Consider the following 19,079-nt stretch of genomic DNA (forward strand, 5'->3'; position numbering starts at 1 on the left):
GTGATTAAAATGTTGCGTTTACCTACTAGATCTATATGGGTGGAAGTGTGCAATGACATCCTGCACCCTGCCTCACTGGATGATTTGATTTGGTTGCCGGCTACAACAGCTAAATGAATCTGTTTTTCCATAGACTTACTTGATTCATCGATTAAATGTTAGAAGAGAAATGCCTCTAAATTCCTTCCTAAACTATCCAGATATTCCACCTTTTTCAACCAAAAGTGGTTTCTACTTGGAATAGACTTTAAGCTGGCTAACATTTGGAGAGATTGGAAACTAGCACGTCTTTTGGATAGGCACAAAAAATGGGATACTGGATAAAAGTGAACTGGACAAGAAAATAGAGCACCCTATTCCCTGGTTTTTTTTATTTACAGTTAAGCCACATGTATCACCAACTGGATGTTACTAAAATTCTAATTACACACCTAACAGATTGGAACACATAATATGTTCCTTTACCTCTCAGAATGCTGGTCTAATATCCGCCAGGGGGGGGCTGGAGTGGGCCTGGAGTGGGCGCGGGGAGGGGGGAAGCCAGCGGACGGAGCCTACTGGCTCCGTTCGCCGGCCTAAATGCGGCCCGTTAGTGAAGACGCTGGCTGCGATGACTGGCTCCCTCCCCTCCCAGCCACCCAGCCAATGGCAGCCCAGGTTCGCTGAGGGAGCCAGTCATCGCAGGCAGCGTCTTCTGAGTGGCAATTTTCCCGCCCATACACTAACGGGGCGCATTTTAGAATTTTGGCACCCACTATTCAATTATTATAAGGGAGAGATAGTTGTATCTTTATTGAAAGTTCATGTTTCTCTGTTTTCTAACTTGGGAAAAATTATGTACTACTTTCTTTAAAAACTTTAATAAAATGTTTATAATAACAAAAATAAGGAACCATGCTGGTAGTCTGTTGTACCTGTTTGTACCTTTCCAACAGTGTGGGGGACATTCTATTTGAGTTTGAGTCTGTTGTACCTGTTTGTATCTTTCCAACATTGTGGGGGACATTCTATTTGAGTTTTTAGTAGCAGTTTTTAAATAGCCTCCAAGTGTCTGGAAAGGAGTCAAAAAGGTAAAATCTCTTCAACAACTAAGTAACAGCTCATTTTTAAAGGAAGTTTCCTCTTTTGAAGTTAAATGTAACTGTGCTTGGCAACTTTCCACTTATGTAAGTATTGAATCTAGTAGGAGTTTAGTCACTCTTCCCAACTGGTTTAACAAAAGGAACAATTCTAGTGTTGCCTCTCCTCTAGTTAGCTTTACATCTAATCGTTCTAGTACACAGTTAAACTGTTAGTCTCTATCCAGGACTATGCTTTTCTCTTTGAAGGCTACTGATGTTTCCAGAGCCATTTCCTGTTGATAGCCACTATTTTCAGTGTTGGTCTTAGGAGTAACCAGTATAGCTACACCATGGTCTTTTGCCTTCTACTGCAACCAGCAAACAAGTGTGCTGGAGTGGGAGTCAGCAACAAATTACGTGCAACGCTTCATATAAAACTCTTTTCTTCCTAGCCTGTAGTAGGGAAAAAAAAAAAAAGAGTGTGCGCAGAGACGAAAAAAAAAATGTGGGGGGGGGGGGGGGAAGAGATTAGTCACACATTGGGTAGCAATAAAGGAAGGAGCAAAAAAGAAATAATTTGGCAGTTAAAAAACTGAGGAATGGTATTTCTATCCTGCCCCTGCCTCCCCCCAGTCAGCTTAGTATTTTGGGGTTTTTTTAAGGAGAGGAGAAAATCAGGACACTGAGGCTGTCTTGGGTGAATCAGGACAGTTGGGAGGTATATGATAAGACACTTCTTCTGCCTCCCACAAAAGATAGCACAGGAAGATTTTAAACAGATGGTAGTTAAAGTCAAACAGTCCAAAATTAAAGCTAAAAGGTACAAATTATGAAGCATTTTTGTATGTATGTACATGTTCCTTAAAAGAGGAATGTATAAAAGACGATGAGAGAATCTAGTGCTAAACTTACATTGCTGGTGCAGAAAAGGCAAGTAAGTGGGTGTTAGAACTCCCTGTTTATTATCAAGTGTTTAAAACCAAACAACACCTAAAAAACCAGAAAGGAGAAAAGCAGATATCACCAACTGCAGTCATTTTCTTTCCTTCCAAAACAGCGGGTACCCCCAAACATTATTAATTATGTGAATATCATAAACAGAAAAAGATGAACTCAAATGGCAACTAGATTTTCCTGAAATGAAGCAAATAGAAATACAATTATGACTGGATCTATGTCTAGATCGTTGATTTGAGTCACAATTTCATCTTGCACATATGACCTCTAAATGCTAAACCACTTTCACTTAAAAACTTTGTAACAGCTACAACTCTTTTCAGTACTTCAAAACAGTACTGGATGTTTTTTTCTCATCTGTTCCTCAAGTTGCTGATCCACAGTGTTTTTATTTGATTTTCTTGTTATCCAACACAACATTGCCCTCTTATGTTCCGTGCTGTCTTCATGATTCTCCAGAGTTCTGAGTACATTCATCCAGTCAGAAAACCCACCTGTTGTAAGTAAAGTTTGGCATTTACAAAAGAGTTTGCAAGCAAAACAGTATATACAGCCTTTGCTCTTTGAGTAAACTAACCAGAATCTCATCACAGTCTGACCATTTTTCAATCTTTTTTCAAAGTATTTGTTTGAGAAACTTCTGTTTTGCTCCTTGTAAACCTTGCTGGGTTTGGTATATACATCATCTGGTTGTTTTTTAATTTTGAAAAAAACTGATGTCTTGCATTAAACAATTCTGTATAAAACCATTATAAACTGTTATGGGCCAGTTTGCGAGGTCACTGTATTCTTTGAAATCACTGAATTTGCTTCCTACTTCTGCTCTGTCTCTTCTTGTTCCATGGTACTTCAATGTTGACCACTGTGATTGTCATCTGTATCAAAAGTGTCAACAGTGGGTTGATGATTGCTAGAAAGAGTTCCTATGGTTTGTGCACCATCACTGGCTTCACTGGTGCTTGCTTGGTTTGTTTCAGCTGTAGGTGTTGACAAAGTTTGACCTGACATTGTAAAATAGTTTGATAATTTTTGACATTTAGAAATTTCATCAGATCATTTCTCCTTGAGTTTGTGTTTTTGGTATCCACTTAAGTACTTTCTTCAACTCATTGCTATTCTTGGGATCTTGATCTCTACAATTACAGCCATAAAGGTGTTATTGTTATTAGTTCTACTGCAACTACATGTATTTATGAATAACACACTTAAACACAAACATAAAAGAGACAATGCAACAGATGCAATTTAACATTACAATAAACATTACAATTTAACATTACAATAAACAATAAACAAAAGCATGGAAGTTTTCATAGGAGTCCTTGTTCATCCCAGTCCAGTTGCTATTACTTCATAGCAAGGCTTTTTAGGATATTATTGGCTACAGATATCTTCAGCATCCACAAAATATGCACAGTACAAAAAGTCTAAACACATAAGTAATACATATATTGTAAGTCCAGGTTAACCTCACAATAGTGAAACATCAGATAAAATTTCCAGGCTGTATCTGGGAGGCTGCAGTTCTTCTCACTTGGATCCTGAATCCCACTTCACCTTTGTTTTAAAAGATCTCTAACACTTGCACCAGATTACCAACATTTACTGGCAGTAATCCAAAGCAGGCCTTGAAACAACATCTGTGCAGGCCTTTCCCTCCCCTTATGGTGCAGCTTCTTCCTGGGCCAGGCCAAACTTCCCAGAAGCATTAACAAACAGAATACTAAAAACATGTATTGCAACAGTTCTAAATAATATCCAAATCAGGCCTTGAAACAACAAGATCTGTGCAGCCCTTTCCCCACCTTTATAGTGCTGTTGCTTCTTCCTGGGCCAGGCTGAACTGCTAGGCTGCTGGGAACAACCCTAGGGGAAGGTACAACACTGAACTTGCTCTATTCTAAGGTCAGTATTAAGTACTTCAACCCACTGGCTTATGGTTCTGTCATTAAAATAGCCTTATTTTAATAACAAACACTTTAAAAACTCCATTAATTTTTGTTGAAAAATTCACTCATTAAAAAAAAAGTTGCTTCAGGGTGCCCCAATCCCTTAAATTTCATTAGTCTCACAGTAGATCTGCCTCTGTTGCTGTCCAGAATCCAAGCAGGCATGTTTAAGAAAATGAGCCTCAAAGAAAGAGGTTGCTATGGGTTGATGTGTAATAGGACCTGGCTATACCACTATATATATATATATATTTAACGAACTGGTTGCCAATAGGTAGAGACTCAGGAGAGCTGGGAAAATCACAAGCATCCAACAACTCACTAAAAGGTTCAATTGATCTGCCAGCCCTGAGATTTGGGATAACTCATAGGCAGATTTGCATGTATGAGCTATTTCTCCCACAACATGTGCTTGCTTGATTAGGATTCTTAGACAATGATAGATTTTGCCACATGTACATGTGGGGTGCATGTGTTGGGAAGCTGGGAACAGTTCTGACTTTATAGCCTATGTTGATGCAGCATATGTGTGCATGTATAATGGTCAGAAGTGACAGCCTATACATGTGTTGCATATTGATCGCTACATAGGAATGCTTGCATACAAGGTTTGCTAGCATCTGAAGTGGACTTGAGTGGGTGAAAAGCTTCTTGTGTTTGCCTAGTTTTGTGTTTGATATGCTCCCCACATGGTTATTAGATGCTTTAAAAATGGATTTCGAATAATGGGATTTAGTGTTTCTGGCCCTTCTATAAACCATCGTTCTTCAGCCAACATTCATAAAGGTGCCAGTCATGTATTCCTATGCACTAGCCAGCAAAGTAAATGGTTTTATTTATGCCTGGAAAAGTTTGGCCAAAAGATATAAATCCAGTAAAGAATATAAACTGAACTATGGAAATATAACAAACTTCAAATTCATGGAATTTCTAATGTTCCACTAATGGGTAAAAATGTGTTTAATAGTTGTTGAATGATACTTGACTGAAAGCTAAAGACTTAAAAGTTTTCTTAACTTGCCAATTAGATTTTTGAGACTAGTATGTGGATTCCTATTGTAGAATGCTGGGAATTTTACTTAAAATCAGATACTTGGTACTATAAGAATCTTTTTAGTATCAGCTGTGTGCTATAGATAGAGTTGCCTACAGGTCTGAAGAAAAATGTCCCTTCAATAGAGTTTGAATGTGTGGAAATGGGGAGCTGAAGCTTTTTTGTGTGTGTGGAATGGAGGTAAATAACACCATTCCCTGTTCAAGGTACAATACTTTTTCCTCCAGGCAAAGGAGGAGGACTGGAGCCCTTGTTGGCTACCAGAATAACTGTTTCTTGGAACTCAACTTGCAAGCATCCCATCTTGCAGAGCTGACTTCTTGATTTAGACCCAGAAGGGCTGGAGACTCAGTCCCTTGGTCTCTGGTTGGTGGGTTAGTAAAGGGGACTGGTGATAGCACATTACCCTGGAGTTGTGAAGATTCAGTTTCCAGCATTTTGTGGTTTTGTTTGTGACCAACCTGTCACCCTCAAGGGCTTACTTTTGACAGCAGCATTTCAAATTGAAAGTGGGAATTGCATGTTAAATGCCCTGTTTGACACATTATTTTCCATGGGGTTCATGCATAAATGCAGGAGACGTTCCTTGGAAAGGGTAAGCTGCTTGCACTTTGCCTTTCCCCCTGTTGCCCGGAGATCATGCTGAAGTTGCATTCTAGAACTTTGTCTTCAGAACGTCTTGTGTTTGCATAGACTTTTGTCCATTTAGTTAGCTTTCTTGAATAAAGTAAGCATCTCCATCTATCTTTGAAACCCTGTCCAACCTCCACAGGTATGGAGTTTTTGCTGCAGCCCAGCTCTTAATTGATTACATTTGTTTCTCCCCAACCTTACAAAGTACTGTTTCCCAGTCATTGCTCTGCTGATTTCCTCACAACTTCCCCCTGTTTTTTTTTCAGACCACCTTCGTGATGATGGTTGTGGAAGGAGCACACTGGAAGTGTTTTTTGTGGAGTCGGTACAGTTTGCTGCACCTTTAAAGGTCCAGCCCCTTCCATGCCCTGCTTCGTAGCCACTTCCTTTTTTCTGAGCTGTTGTTGTTTTCCTTGGCAATGCATGGCATTAAAAAAAAAAGAAAAAAGCTTGCAATCATGTTGTTATACTGCTGTAGGAGACAACCACAAAGTGTTTTTTTTTGGGGGGGGGACTTTTTCTTACAGTGGAATAGTATGCTGAGCTATTAATCCTTTTTCCTCTTTAATGGGCTGGCTGTGAGACTGTTTAGGAAACTCATCTGCATGCTGACTGCTGAAGGACATGCTAGGTGAGAGCACGGGATTAATGAGTTACCAAACGAGGGGGTGCGGGTGCGGGTGAGAGGGTCTCTCTGGCTCTCTTTTTCATTCAGACCAAGCACAGTTCTCAATTATCTGGAGGACCAAAGATCTCCAGAGTGGCTAGAAGTGGGAGTAAGACGGGGCGTGGCGTCGCGGCGGAGGCTGATGGACGCTTAAAAGTGGAGCTCCCGCGACCTCCTCCCTCCGAGTGATTATAAAGCCGGCTGAAAGAAATTTAAAAAGTACAAACGGCATGGGGAAAAAAGAGAGACATCATACAGTGGTGAATCGCATATCTACGAGGTCAGTAGACACCTTTTTTACCCCTAATCGTTCACCCCCCGCATCGCAGCTAGAGGCCGCGAAAGAAACCAAAATGGCGGACGAGCGGGAAGAGCCGGTGGGAGGCGGAGGCATGGCGATCTCCAGGGAAGAATTTTTTTCGACCCTGGAGAAACTGGAGAAAAACATGGCAGCTTGTACTGCTGAAATCATTAAGCCACTGGCCTCCCAAATTGCCGAAATTAAAGCGACGCTAGATAAAACGTCCCAAACGGCAGAGGCGGCAATGGAAACGAGTTTAGCGATCCAAGAAGAGACTAAATATCTGATGCAAAGGGAGGAATGGGCAACAGATAAACTATTAATGTTAGACAACCAACTCAGAGCCCATAATGTGAAATTCCGCGGGATGCCTGAAAAGGCGGAAGAAACCACGGAGTTAACCTCCTTCATTGCAAGTTGGATCGCCTTTACGTTAAAATTGGAAGACGGGGTGGCTCCGCTTCTAGACTATGCATACCGACTGGGCCCTGACAAACCCCAACAGAAACGCACGTGGCCGAGAGATATTGTCGTTCGCTTCTCCAATCTCCGCACCAAAACGGCCATTCTGAATCAGGCTCGAATTAAGGGCTACTTACCCTTTAAAGACTTTAAAGTCCAAGTTCTACAGGATCTCTCCCCGGAAACGCTTAATAGGAGAAGGAATCTCAAACCCATCACTTCTACACTTACAGAAGCCAAAATTAAATATCGCTGGGTGGCACACTGCAAACTACAAGTGGTCCATCAAGACCGTATTCTGCATGCTTCAGATATCGAGACTGGAGTAACCTTACTGAAGGTTCTGCAACTAAAACTCCCAGACTTAACACCAGAGGAAGATGGCAACCCAGACCTGCGCAACGAGAGCAAGAGATGGCAGAGAGCAGGAAGACGCAGATTTAGAGGGAGATGGAATAACTGAAATTGCTTATTAACAGGACATGCAGAAGTCCATGATATTAATTCATAAAATTCGTACTTTTATAAATAGCGTGAATGTTCAAGGCTGGCTATACTGTTTAAGCACTATTTGATACTTAAAGGAGGGAGGGAGGGAGGGGGCGTTACAGTGCTTTTGCCCCTCACGAATTAGTTGTTGTTGAAAAATTTACTTAAATAACATAATGTTTATCCTGAAAGGAAAGGAAGACAGAGTCCGTTGGAAAGCTCTGTCGTGGTTGAATTTGTTCGTTGCTGTTAAGGTTAACTGTTTTTTGTTGTATGTTTTAATATTTTATACTACCATAAGTGAAGAAAAGAAGGGCGCCTGGAAGAAACAACAGAGGGAAGAGGAACTGATGCTGATACCGCCTATGACGGGGACAAATCTGAAGACGCAAAATGGAAATATGGTATCTATGGCCCCTTGGGCATCATGGTTAGGAACTGCTTTTACACGGAAAATGCTTGTTTATCCTGCTTTATTTACAGGGGCTTATGAATCAGTGTACCCCATTGAGTGGATATGTAGTAAAATCTGGCTATTAGAAGACTATCAATTTACCCTAAAGTTGCTATGACTACTCAACCTGTAAACTTTATTTCTTTGAATTGTAGGGGTCTGAATAATTATATTAAAAAAAAGAGAATAATTACTGCCCTAACTAGTCAAAAACATGATGTAATTTTTTTACAAGAAACCCACTTGAAAGAAAAACATCAAGTATGTTTTAACACTACCAAATACCCCCACCAATTTTTTGCAGCAGGCACGTCAAAATCTAGAGGGGTGGCCATTATAATTAGTAGACAAGTGCGTTTTAAGGTGGAAAAGATTCTTGCAGACCCAAGAGGTAGATTTTTATTTGTAGATGGGACATTAAACGGTGTGAGTTTAACTTTGGGATCTGTATACGCCCCCAATGACGGCCAAATCCAGTTCCTCAGAGAGACACTTAATAAACTCAACTTATTTAGCAACAACCCCTATATTTTAGGTGGGGACCTTAACTACGTAGCAAACTATAGCCTGGATAAATCCCATTCAATGAGTAAAACCTCCAAACCAACACAAAGTAAGGGCAATTTTGATACCCCATTGGCTAAAATCTTGAGTGAATTTAATCTTAGCGACATCTGGAGGATTAGACACAGAGGCGAGAAAGATTACACATTTTATTCTGCTCAACATCAGACGCACACTCGGATAGATTATATTCTGATCTCCACGCAAATTACTCCTTTATTTCCTACAGCAGACATTGACATATGTATCTGGTCAGATCATGCTCCAGTAACTTGTTCAATGCAAAACATAGAAAAAACCACACGTAGTCACTCTTGGAGACTGAATAACGTATATTTGAAAATACAGTCCTTTGCGGAAAATATTGAAAGGAATATCACAGACTATTTCAAATTTAATGCTTCTTGTGGAACCTCACAACCAATTATTTGGGATGCATTTAAAGCTGTATTAAGGGGTGCTTTAATTTCACAGACGACAGCCTATAAAAAAGAAAAGAGAAAGTTAAAAACGGAATTTATAACACGTATTACGGAATTAGAAGCGAAATTTAAAGCTCATGGTGGAACAAAAACCTATCAAAAATTACTATCTGAAAGGAAAAAGCTAGCTGCATTAGAAACATCGGAAATCCAAACACAGTTGGCATATACTAAGCAAAAGTATTGGTTAGCCGGACCGAGAGCGATACGGTTACTAGCTTGGAAAGTCCGTAAAAAAAGGGCGGCTAACACTCTTACTGAAATTAAGGACAACCAAGGCATTAGACAAGTTACTACAAACAAAATTAAAAACGCTTTCCACGAATATTACCAATCATTATATTCCTCCACAGACCCGAATCAAATTCACATAACAGAATTTTTATCAAAACATTACTCACAGAATTGTCTCACTGAGGAGCATAAGAAACAGCTAGATGAACCGTTCACTGAACAAGAAATTATTGCAACAATCCGTTCGCTTAAGAACAACAAATCACCTGGAACGGACGGATATTCGGCTGAATTTTATAAAAAATTTTATCCCCTTTTTATATCCCATTATACTAACGTATGCAATAATATAGTCCAAGGCGGGAAGCTGCCACCCACGTGGAACTTAGCTAAAATTATTGTACTATTAAAGAAGGATAAAGACCCACTTAACACCAAATCATACCGTCCAATTTCCCTTTTGAACGTAGATTATAAAATTTTCACAGCCACACTAGCCTCTAGGATAAGTAAAATTATTAGTTCCTATATTAATTTAGACCAAACTGGTTTTATTCCCGGAAGGGATATCACCGACAACACCAGAAAAATCTTGGATGTTATACATTATTGTCGTAAGAATAAGATCAACTCCTCATTTATTGTTTCCGTAGATATGGAAAAGGCTTTTGACTCAGTGGAACCCAGATACCTGGATACCCTACTACAAAAGATGAACTTTGGTCAGGTGTTTCAAACGGCGGTAAGAGCCATGTATAAGATGCCCCAAGCATATATACAAATTAATAACTCTGATACCGAAACGTTTAAGCTAGCTAGGGGAACAAGACAGGGGTGTCCTCTCTCACCCCTGCTCTTTGCCCTGGCAATTGAACCGTTGGCACAGGCCGTAAGAGAACACCCAAGCATACAAGGGATTCCAATAGGACACAAATATATGAAGCTGAGCATGTTTGCAGATGATATTGCTCTAACCTTAACAAACCCAGAATGCTCAACCCCTCACTTACTAAGTCTTTTAGATGAATTTGGGAAAATATCGGGTCTTAAAGCCAACCCCTCCAAAACGGTCATATATCCTATCTTGCTAACGCCATCGCATAAAGATTTTTTTATTAAAAATTATGACTTTAGCTGGACCACCAAGATATGGTCATACTTAGGAATCAAAATCCCAATCAGAATGGAAGATATACTCAAAGTAAATTTTTCTCCTCTCAAGGACCTTTTTAGCGACCCTCACCTTAACAAAGCTATGTCCTCTTCATCTTGGATGGAAAGGATACAAACGTTTAAAACATTTATTTTCCCGAAATTTTTATATTTGTTTCGTTCGATACCTATTGCAATCCCCAAGGAATGGTTCAAAACCTGGCAAAAAGCTACCTCTACTTTTATATGGAACTCCTCTAGACCACGTATTAGTATAAATACTTTGAAAAAACCAACCTCAAAAGGAGGACTTGCCCTGCCAGATCTTGCTCTATACCATGAAGCAACATCACTTCTAGGACTCCTAAAATTTTATGACCCTAAAGAAGAAGTAGACTGGAAAATTATAGAACTTCAACCCATCGCTGGCAACTCATTCCAATCATTGTTATGGGAGAACCCAAGATCTCGGCCTAGAAATTAGCTTTAATCCATTTTTATCAAATTTGCTTGGGGTGTGGGACAAACGTAAAAATATATTAGCTCCTTCTCCATCCCCACTCACCTCATTCATTAACCAATCTTGGTTCCCGCCTGCAAAAGCAGGAGGATCCTTTCCAATCTGGCGTGTATCTCAATTCACTCGTTTTGCAGATATCCTACAGAATAAAAAACTAGCCTCCAAAGTAGTCTTGGAGCAAAAAATGGGACATGAGATACCCTGGCTTGAATACTCGCAAATAGCATCTCTCTTCCATACATGGAACCTAGGTAATCAATCTGTTCGTGCTTATACCTTGTTTGAAAGAATGCTGGGGAACAAACGTTCGGTAACACAGAAAGGGATCTCGGTCCTATACAAACTATTGATAGAATCATACTCTAAAAATCCTGCAACTTACCAAAAAAGCTGGCAAACAGATTGTTCAATTATTTTCACGGAAAAGGATTGGGATATGATTTGGTCTTCCCCCACTCTTACAGCTAAATCACTAAATATTCGCCTCCAGGCTTATAAAATACTAATGAGGTGGTATACCACCCCCCAAAAAATACATCATATATCTCCTTCATACTCTCCCTTTTGTTGGAGGAATTGTGGAATGCAAGGATCTTTTATACACTGCTGGTGGGAGTGTAAAATAGTATCTGACTTTTGGAATGAGGTATTAAAACATGTGAAAGATATAACAGGGTATGAAATACCCAAAGCTCCAGAAATACTTCTATTAGATTTATGGAAAGATAAGATGATCCCTCAAATACGTAGGGAGCTCATCTCAGCCCTATTCTCAGCTGCAAAAACGATCATTGCGGCAAGCTGGAAAGAACACACACCAATAACTATAACAAGATGGTATACCAAAGTATGGGAACTGTTGGCTATGGATAAAATAACTGACTCTATTATGATATCAGATGACGCTAACTCTCAACCCAGTATAATGCTTAAATGGCTCCCTTTCACCGAATATATCCTTGGTAATTCGCCACATCTATCAACTATGATGCCGAATAAATACAGAGATATACTCACATTTTTATAGGTTTGATGGCAATGATGCTGAATGTTTGGACCGTACAATGCCGACAGTCTATGATAATGTAAGAAGAAGAAGAATATGTCAAAGCTGTAATTTTTATATGTTTGCCATTCAATGTGAGAATGCTCATAATACGTATTTTTCACGTTCGTTTGCGTTCGACACTAGTTGGAAAAGTGTTAAGTTGTATTGTTATAAAGAAAGAAAAAATCAATAAAAATATTAAAAAAAAAAAAAAGAAGTGGGAGTAATACAGGATCCCTGGTGGTGGCAGTAGCTACTGGAAAATTGATGTGCAACATGGTGTTTGTGTAGGTGTGTGAAAGAGAACTAGGTCCTCCCTCCTCCTCGCTTTAGTGGGGTCCCAGTAAGCCTGTACATGTTTGCTTGTTTTGAGGGTAGGGTAGGGCAGGGCTGGGCCATTTAAAAAACCCTGCTGTGTCAATATAGTGCACGTGCAAATAAAAAAGGGTGGCATGTTGCCACATCAGTGGTGGTGAAAGGGCTAGCTCAAAAATAATATGATCAGTCACCACAGCATGTGCAAGGGAAAACCTGACACATAAACTTGGAAAATGTGGTAGGAAGGCAACCAGTAGGAAACACACTTGTAGGAATGCTTTAGCTAAAAGTGCATCAGCAAACAAAAATCATGATCTTCGTTTTCATGTGAAAATGTCCCTTGTGGGGCACTGATATACATAGAAGGGGGGACAATGACATTAGAGGGGAGTATTGCTTCTGCAGATATATGGCTCTCTGACATGTCAAGAACTGATCATAATCTCTTCTAAGTTTTCAGTCAGCAAGTTGAGTAAACTTGCATTTCTCTTTCGAAAGGTTATTTGTTCTCTCAGATTTAGGGTAACAAACACCACAGGTTGCTAGGGTGGCTGGGCAATCTGCAGATGTCCAGTGGGTACATGGGTGGTGGCCATCAGCAATGGCACTTCTAGGGAAAACTGGAAGTGACATCATCGATCTCTAAGAATCAAGAAGTCATTTGCAATTCCTAGAGAGAGCTGATGTCTCTTTCAGGTTCCCTATAAAAGATCAACAACCTCAGATATGCAGATGATACCACTCTAATGGCTGAAAGTGAAGAGGATCTAAAGAGCCTCTTGTTCAGAGTAAAAGAGGAGAGCGTAAAAGTGGGCTTGAAGCTCAACATCAAAAAAACTAAGATCATGGCATCCGGCCCCATCACTCCTTGGCAAATAGAAGGGGAAGCCGTGGAAGTAGTGACAGACTTCACGTTCCTGGGATCCCAGATCACCGCAGACTGTGACTGCAGCCATGAAATTAAAAGACGCCTGCTCCTTGGGAGGAAAGCGATGGCGAACCTAAACAGCATGATAAAAAGTAGAGACATCACCCTGCCAACAAAAGTCCGCATGGTCAAAGCAATGGTATTCCCAGTAGTCATGTATGGCTGCGAGAGCTGGTCTATAAGGAAGGCCGAGCGCCGAAGAATAGATTCTTTTGAACTATGGTGCTGGAGGAGACTCTTGAGAGTCCCTTGGACTGCAAGAAGAACAAATCAGTCAATCCTCAAAGAAATCAACCCTGACTGTTCCCTGGAAGGCCAGATAATGAAACTGAAGCTCAAATACTTTGGCCACCAAATGAGAAGGGAGCACTCACTGGAAAAGACCCTGATGCTGGGAAAGATTGAAGGTCAAAGAAGACGGGGATGGCAAAGGATGAGATGGTTAGACAGTGTCATCGATGCAACGAAGATGAAATTGAGCAAACTTCAGAGGACGGCAGAAGACCGGAAGGCCTGGCGAGAGTTCGTCCATGGGGTCGCGAAGGTCGGACTCGACTGTGCGACTGAACAACAACAACATAAAAGTGATAACAGCCCTCTCTAGAAATTGTGATTCCTACAGAGGTGTGGTCACTTCTGGGTCCCTCCAAAGTGATGTCATGCTGTTGCCAACTGATTTTAAAAAAATGTTTTATTCCTCCTGCCAGCTGCTGGAGTGCTGGCAGACAAAGCCCACTGGTAGTGGGAGATCTTCCATCTGCAGTGGGCACATGACAACCCTACTGAGATTGCAGACCTCAAATTTGCAGTCTCCTCTGAGTTAGCATGATTGTTATTGTGGAAGAATACAGAGTTTCAGACTAATAAATATAGAGAGGTATTTGCCATTTACTATTATCCCCAGCTGTCTTGCACAGTATCTGCTGTCACGGTGTAGGAATTTATATTTCCCATAATCTGACTAGAATATAAATATTTGAAATGAAAAGAATTTCATGGCATGGAGGGAAATGCCATTTCTGGATGCTCTAATAATATAAAATCACACTTACATTTGGGGATTTCGATTCCAGCCCCTGTGTCAGAAATAGTTTATTTGGGTTGCAGTACGCGTTCTCTCAAGTACGCCTGTTCTTTACTGGAGTAGACCCGTTTTGCAGGCAGAGACTGAGGTTTGCCTATAGTTTAATTTAGTTTATTATTACGGTCTTAAGACCAACATACAGAGTAAGCATAATATGTGAGGGAGAGAAAAAACACAGTCATAATATACAAAAATAGAAATCTGAGTTTAAGAACTTTTAAAATGCGATTCCCGCAATGTAAGAATTAATGCACAAAACTTAGCGACTGAATGTGTAATCTCTGCATTCTTATCTGATAGGAGCCAGTGAAGCCTTGCATTGTTTGTATTAATGTGCCCAGGTGTCCTATTTGCCTATAGTTTTAAATGACCAATGTCCAGTGCTACAACTATAATATGTTAAAATGTGAATACAGTGGTAGATAATGATGGGATTGGTTCTAACATGTTACTCGAAGGTTCTTTTCTCATTGGCTGTTCTCAGGATCATTTATAAATGACTTACCCATTCAACATGTGCTATGTGACTCTTGTTAGAATAGTAAAATGATGAAATCTTTTTTTTCTGTTCAGAGCTTGAAAGCTACGCAGGGTTAGTGCTTGGATGGGAGACCACCAAGGAATATGGGGCAGGTCCGTAGCCAGGAGTTTGTGGCTTGTGGGGCATTTTTTTCCCCTGGTGGGGCTGCCATTATTTTTCTGTCTCTAAACAACTGTACTTTTACATAATAATAAAGACAATAATACTAATAATAAATTAAATGCAGCACGAACACCCCAGACATAAATTAAATACAAAAACATTTAGAAAACATTGTCAAATTAAATTTGAGTGCAAAGTGTACTGAAGGGAGCCTAAAAATATCAAAAAGTTCAGGCATAAATAGTGGTTCAGTATCTTGTACCATTCCTACATCCCCTGTAGTTACTGACACAAAGTTACACCCTTTCAAGTCCATTGATAAATAGTGCTGTGAAATGGTTAGACTGTCAGATTAGGATCTGGGAGACCCAGGTTCAAATCCCCACTCTGCCATGGAAGCTTCCTGGGTGACCTTTGGGCCAGCCAGACACACTTCCATCCTAACCTACCTCGTGGGGGTTTTGTGAGGATGAAATGCTGGAGAGGAGAACAATGTGAGCCATTTCGTGTTCTCATTAGGAAGGAAGGCTGCATATAAATGAAGTAAATAAAACTCTGTTTAGGATTCTACTCTCTCTTCTGGCCTTTTCAAACACTTCAAAGATGTTCTACTTCCCATGTGAAGAAGCAGCCAGGAAACATTTTTTTTAAACTACACTGGGAAAGTCTGTAATTAAATCGTTCGCATAAAATTATATTAAGGGGGCTTGGTGTCTGGGTGTTGTTTTTTAGTTCTGTGGTGTTTTGTTCACTAACAGAGCAATCCTTAGAACATTTCTTCCTAGGAGAAAGCTCCAATGAATAATTCTGAGTAGGATTCTGAGTAGACCTGATTACTATAATCAGTGACGGTAAAGTGTGATGTCACATTGCAACCGACTCATGGCAACCTCATAAAGTCCCACCCTCATGGTGTTTTCAAGACAAAAGCAGAGGCATGTTCCCCCAAGGGCACTACGGTCCGGGAGTCAAAATCTCCTGGTAATCCCATGCTGTTACCAGGGCCAGGGCATTTTCGGTGGCGGCTCCTACCTGGTGGAACGAGCTCCCAGAGGAGATCCGGGCCCTGCAGGACCTTGCACAGTTTCACAGGGCCTGCAAGACGGAGCTCTTCCGCTAGGGTTGCCAAGTGTATCTTCGCCGGGAGCGGGGGGCTCCCGGCTGGTGTCTGGTGCGTGTGTGTGCACGTGCCACACACACATCACCCAGAAGTGACGGGAGGATGCCAGGCACGCTGGGGGCGGGGCCACGGCCATACAAGGAAAAACCATAGAGTTTTCTCTTGTATGGCCATGGCCCCGCCCCCAGCATGCCCACGTCACTTCCTGGTGACACGCGCGCAGGGGTGGGGTTCTCCCCGGGGCCCGATTCCGCGGTGTCGGAAATCAGGCCTCCAAAGCGGGGGTTTACCTGCCCCCCGCCCCCACTTGGCAGCCCTATCTTCCGCCAGGCTTTTGAGTAGGAGCTGCCGCCACCATTATTCCACCATTGTTACTCCCCATTATCACACCTTGACCATCAATTGTGCGGATATTAAATGGGGTGCGAGACATTCCTGGATGAAGGTGGGACGATTGTGTTGCTAGGAGGTATGCTGTTGGCCTGGAATTAATAACTTTTACCAGACCCCCATCTTGCAACTACTGATTCTGTGACATCTAGAGCACCGACACTTTAGTGTTTTTAAAATAAAATAATTTTGTCACATGAATTTATTAGCCACTTATACCACTGTATACCTTTAAAGTTATTTAGTACCTGTAAGATTAAATGTAGAGTATGCTGTTCTAGATTAGTCCAGAATTTTAAAAAATATTGAGCAACACCAATGAGGCCACCAAAGGTCCTGAGTTTGCAAATTCTCAGCAAGCTGTCCAAGTTTGCTAGGCTGCAGTAAATTTGGGCAAGAATGCTATGCATGGGCATAAATAAGCTTGTACCCCCAGAAGTGGAAATTCTCAACTCTCCTGTGCACATACTTTCCTTTAATAGGCAGACAGGAAATCTGTCTGCATAGATCAGAGTCAGTTTGCTTACTCTTCTTGACCCTTTCTCTTGCTTGTGTTCTGGTGCTTTTTAAGTCCTGCTCAATGCTGCAATCTGCCTTAGACATGTGCAGCTGCCATTCTATGCCACTGTGCCTTCTTCATAGCCCAAGCAAAGAGTATGTTGTATTTTTTTGCATTGCTTTTTCTCAGTTTTCATGTACCCCATTTAAGAACAAAGTCTCAGGAGATTATTGTCAAACGACCTGTCAAACTGGACCAACTTGGTGTCGTGGTTAAGAGCGGTGGGCTCTAATCTGGAGAACCGGGTTGGATTCCCCACTCCTCCACATGAAGCCACCTGGGTGACCTTGGGTCAGTCACAGTTCTCTCAGAGCTGTCTCAGCCCCACCTACCTCACAGGGTGCTTGCTGTGGGGAGAGGAAGGGAAGGTGATTCTAAGCTGCTCTGAGTCTCCTTCTGGTAGTGAAGAGCGGGGTATAAAAACTATAACTCTTCTTCATGTGCAATTCTTTGATCTTTACTTTGTCAAATTAATTTGTTTGTTGGCATTCCATAAAGAGATTACACTTTTTATTTTTAAAAGCTGAAAAAAATACCCAGAAACCCTTTATATTTTATCATTTTCTCTACATCATTTTTGATAAACTGCTTTTACTTCCTATTTTATACTTGTAGCAATGTGTGTCAGTGATGGCAGCAAAATTTTATTTTTATTTATTTTATTTTATTTAAAATATTTTTATTTTGCCTTGTTTCCTCAAACACAAGGCAGTTAAAAACACAGCCAGATCTGCCACATCAATTTGCCCTTGTCCAAATGCCCTCTGGAACAAAAGTGTCTTAGGTCCCGGTCACATGAGTGGGATACTGCGTCGCTGAAGGGAGACAAATTAGAGCAGGAGCAAAAAGAACTGCGGTAGCACGAGCTGACGCGTCCCCGTGGCTCCGTGCTCCAACCTTCAGCAGGCGATCAGACATAGCATGGCAAAACAGACGTTGCATGTTTGTGCGCATGCGTGGGACGGGGAACGGCGCTGGCTGCGATGGGCTACCAGCGCTTCCCCGATCAGACGCCTGGAGTTGCCACGCGTCATCCGGAAGCTAGTGCTCTGTTGCTGGTACCTTTTCAATGCGCGTTTTCGGGCTGAAGGGACAGATCGGGGATGGGTGCGTGACGCTTCCCAGATGTTGCGGTATGATCGTGCCTGTTGCGCCCTCAACCCGTCCGTTTCGCGGGGCAAATCCTCCCGTGTGACCGGGGCCTTACTTGCCCTCCTAAAGGCCACAAGGAAAGGTGCCCTTCTCTTGTACTGTGGCGGGCTATTTCAGAGGAAGGGAGCTGCAACAGTAAAGGACCATGACGTAGTTTTTGCCATACATACAGTCCTAAGAGAGGGTACTATCAAGCCACTAGCCTGAGAGTTTTGCTGCTTGCCAGGGCCAAAGGTTAAAGATATTGCAGACTGAATGCCAAAACTGATCAACCTTCCCATTTATGATGGTCCATGTGGGAATGAATGACATGGCCATGAACATCATCACATGCGTTAAGGCTGACTATGAAGTTATTGCGAGACAGCTGAAGGGAATGGGGGCACAGGTGGTATTCTCTTTGATCCTTCTTGTCAGCGGAAGAGGAACGCGATGGAAACAAGATAATGGAGGTGAACCACTGGCTGTGTTGGTGGTGCTGACAGGAGCAATTTGGATTCTGGGACCATGGGGTAGGTTTTCTGGAAGATGGCCTACTAGCACATGATGGACTTCACCTGTGAAGATCGGGAAATAATGTGTTTGGCAGGAACCTGAGGAGATTAATCAGGAGGGCTTTAAACCAACACCACAAGGGGAAGGTGATGACCAACATAGAGATTTCAGATTTGGAGAACAAACAGCAGATACCTACTGGGTGAGGCTAGGTCAAATGGTACCAAAGGTGTGAGGCTTTAGATGCCTATGTACCAATGCCCAAAGTTTGGGCAATAAGAAGGAAGAGCTTGAGCTTCTAATGCAGACATAGGGATATGATTTAGTAGGCATTACAGAGACATGGTAAGAGAGAGAGAGAAG

The 19,079-nt window shown here is 41.5% G+C and overlaps 1 protein-coding gene across 1 annotated transcript in view; it reads left to right on the top strand.

Annotated features, from left to right (window-relative positions):
• The first annotated feature begins 7,938 nt into the window (after positions 1-7,938).
• The window catches only part of ZSWIM5 (zinc finger, SWIM-type containing 5), a 123,507-nt gene continuing 112,366 nt past the window's right edge, over positions 7,939-19,079 (top strand). The window contains exons 1-3 of the mRNA XM_015408268.1: positions 7,939-7,977; positions 9,066-10,049; positions 10,442-10,508. Of these exons, the coding sequence (XP_015263754.1) occupies positions 7,939-7,977; positions 9,066-10,049; positions 10,442-10,508 (1,090 nt within the window). The remainder of the gene's footprint in view (positions 7,978-9,065; positions 10,050-10,441; positions 10,509-19,079) is intronic.

Source organism: Gekko japonicus, unplaced genomic scaffold (genome assembly GCF_001447785.1).
Source record: "Gekko japonicus isolate JY-2015 unplaced genomic scaffold, Gekko_japonicus_V1.1 scaffold258, whole genome shotgun sequence".
Lineage (NCBI taxonomy): Eukaryota > Metazoa > Chordata > Lepidosauria > Squamata > Gekkonidae > Gekko > Gekko japonicus.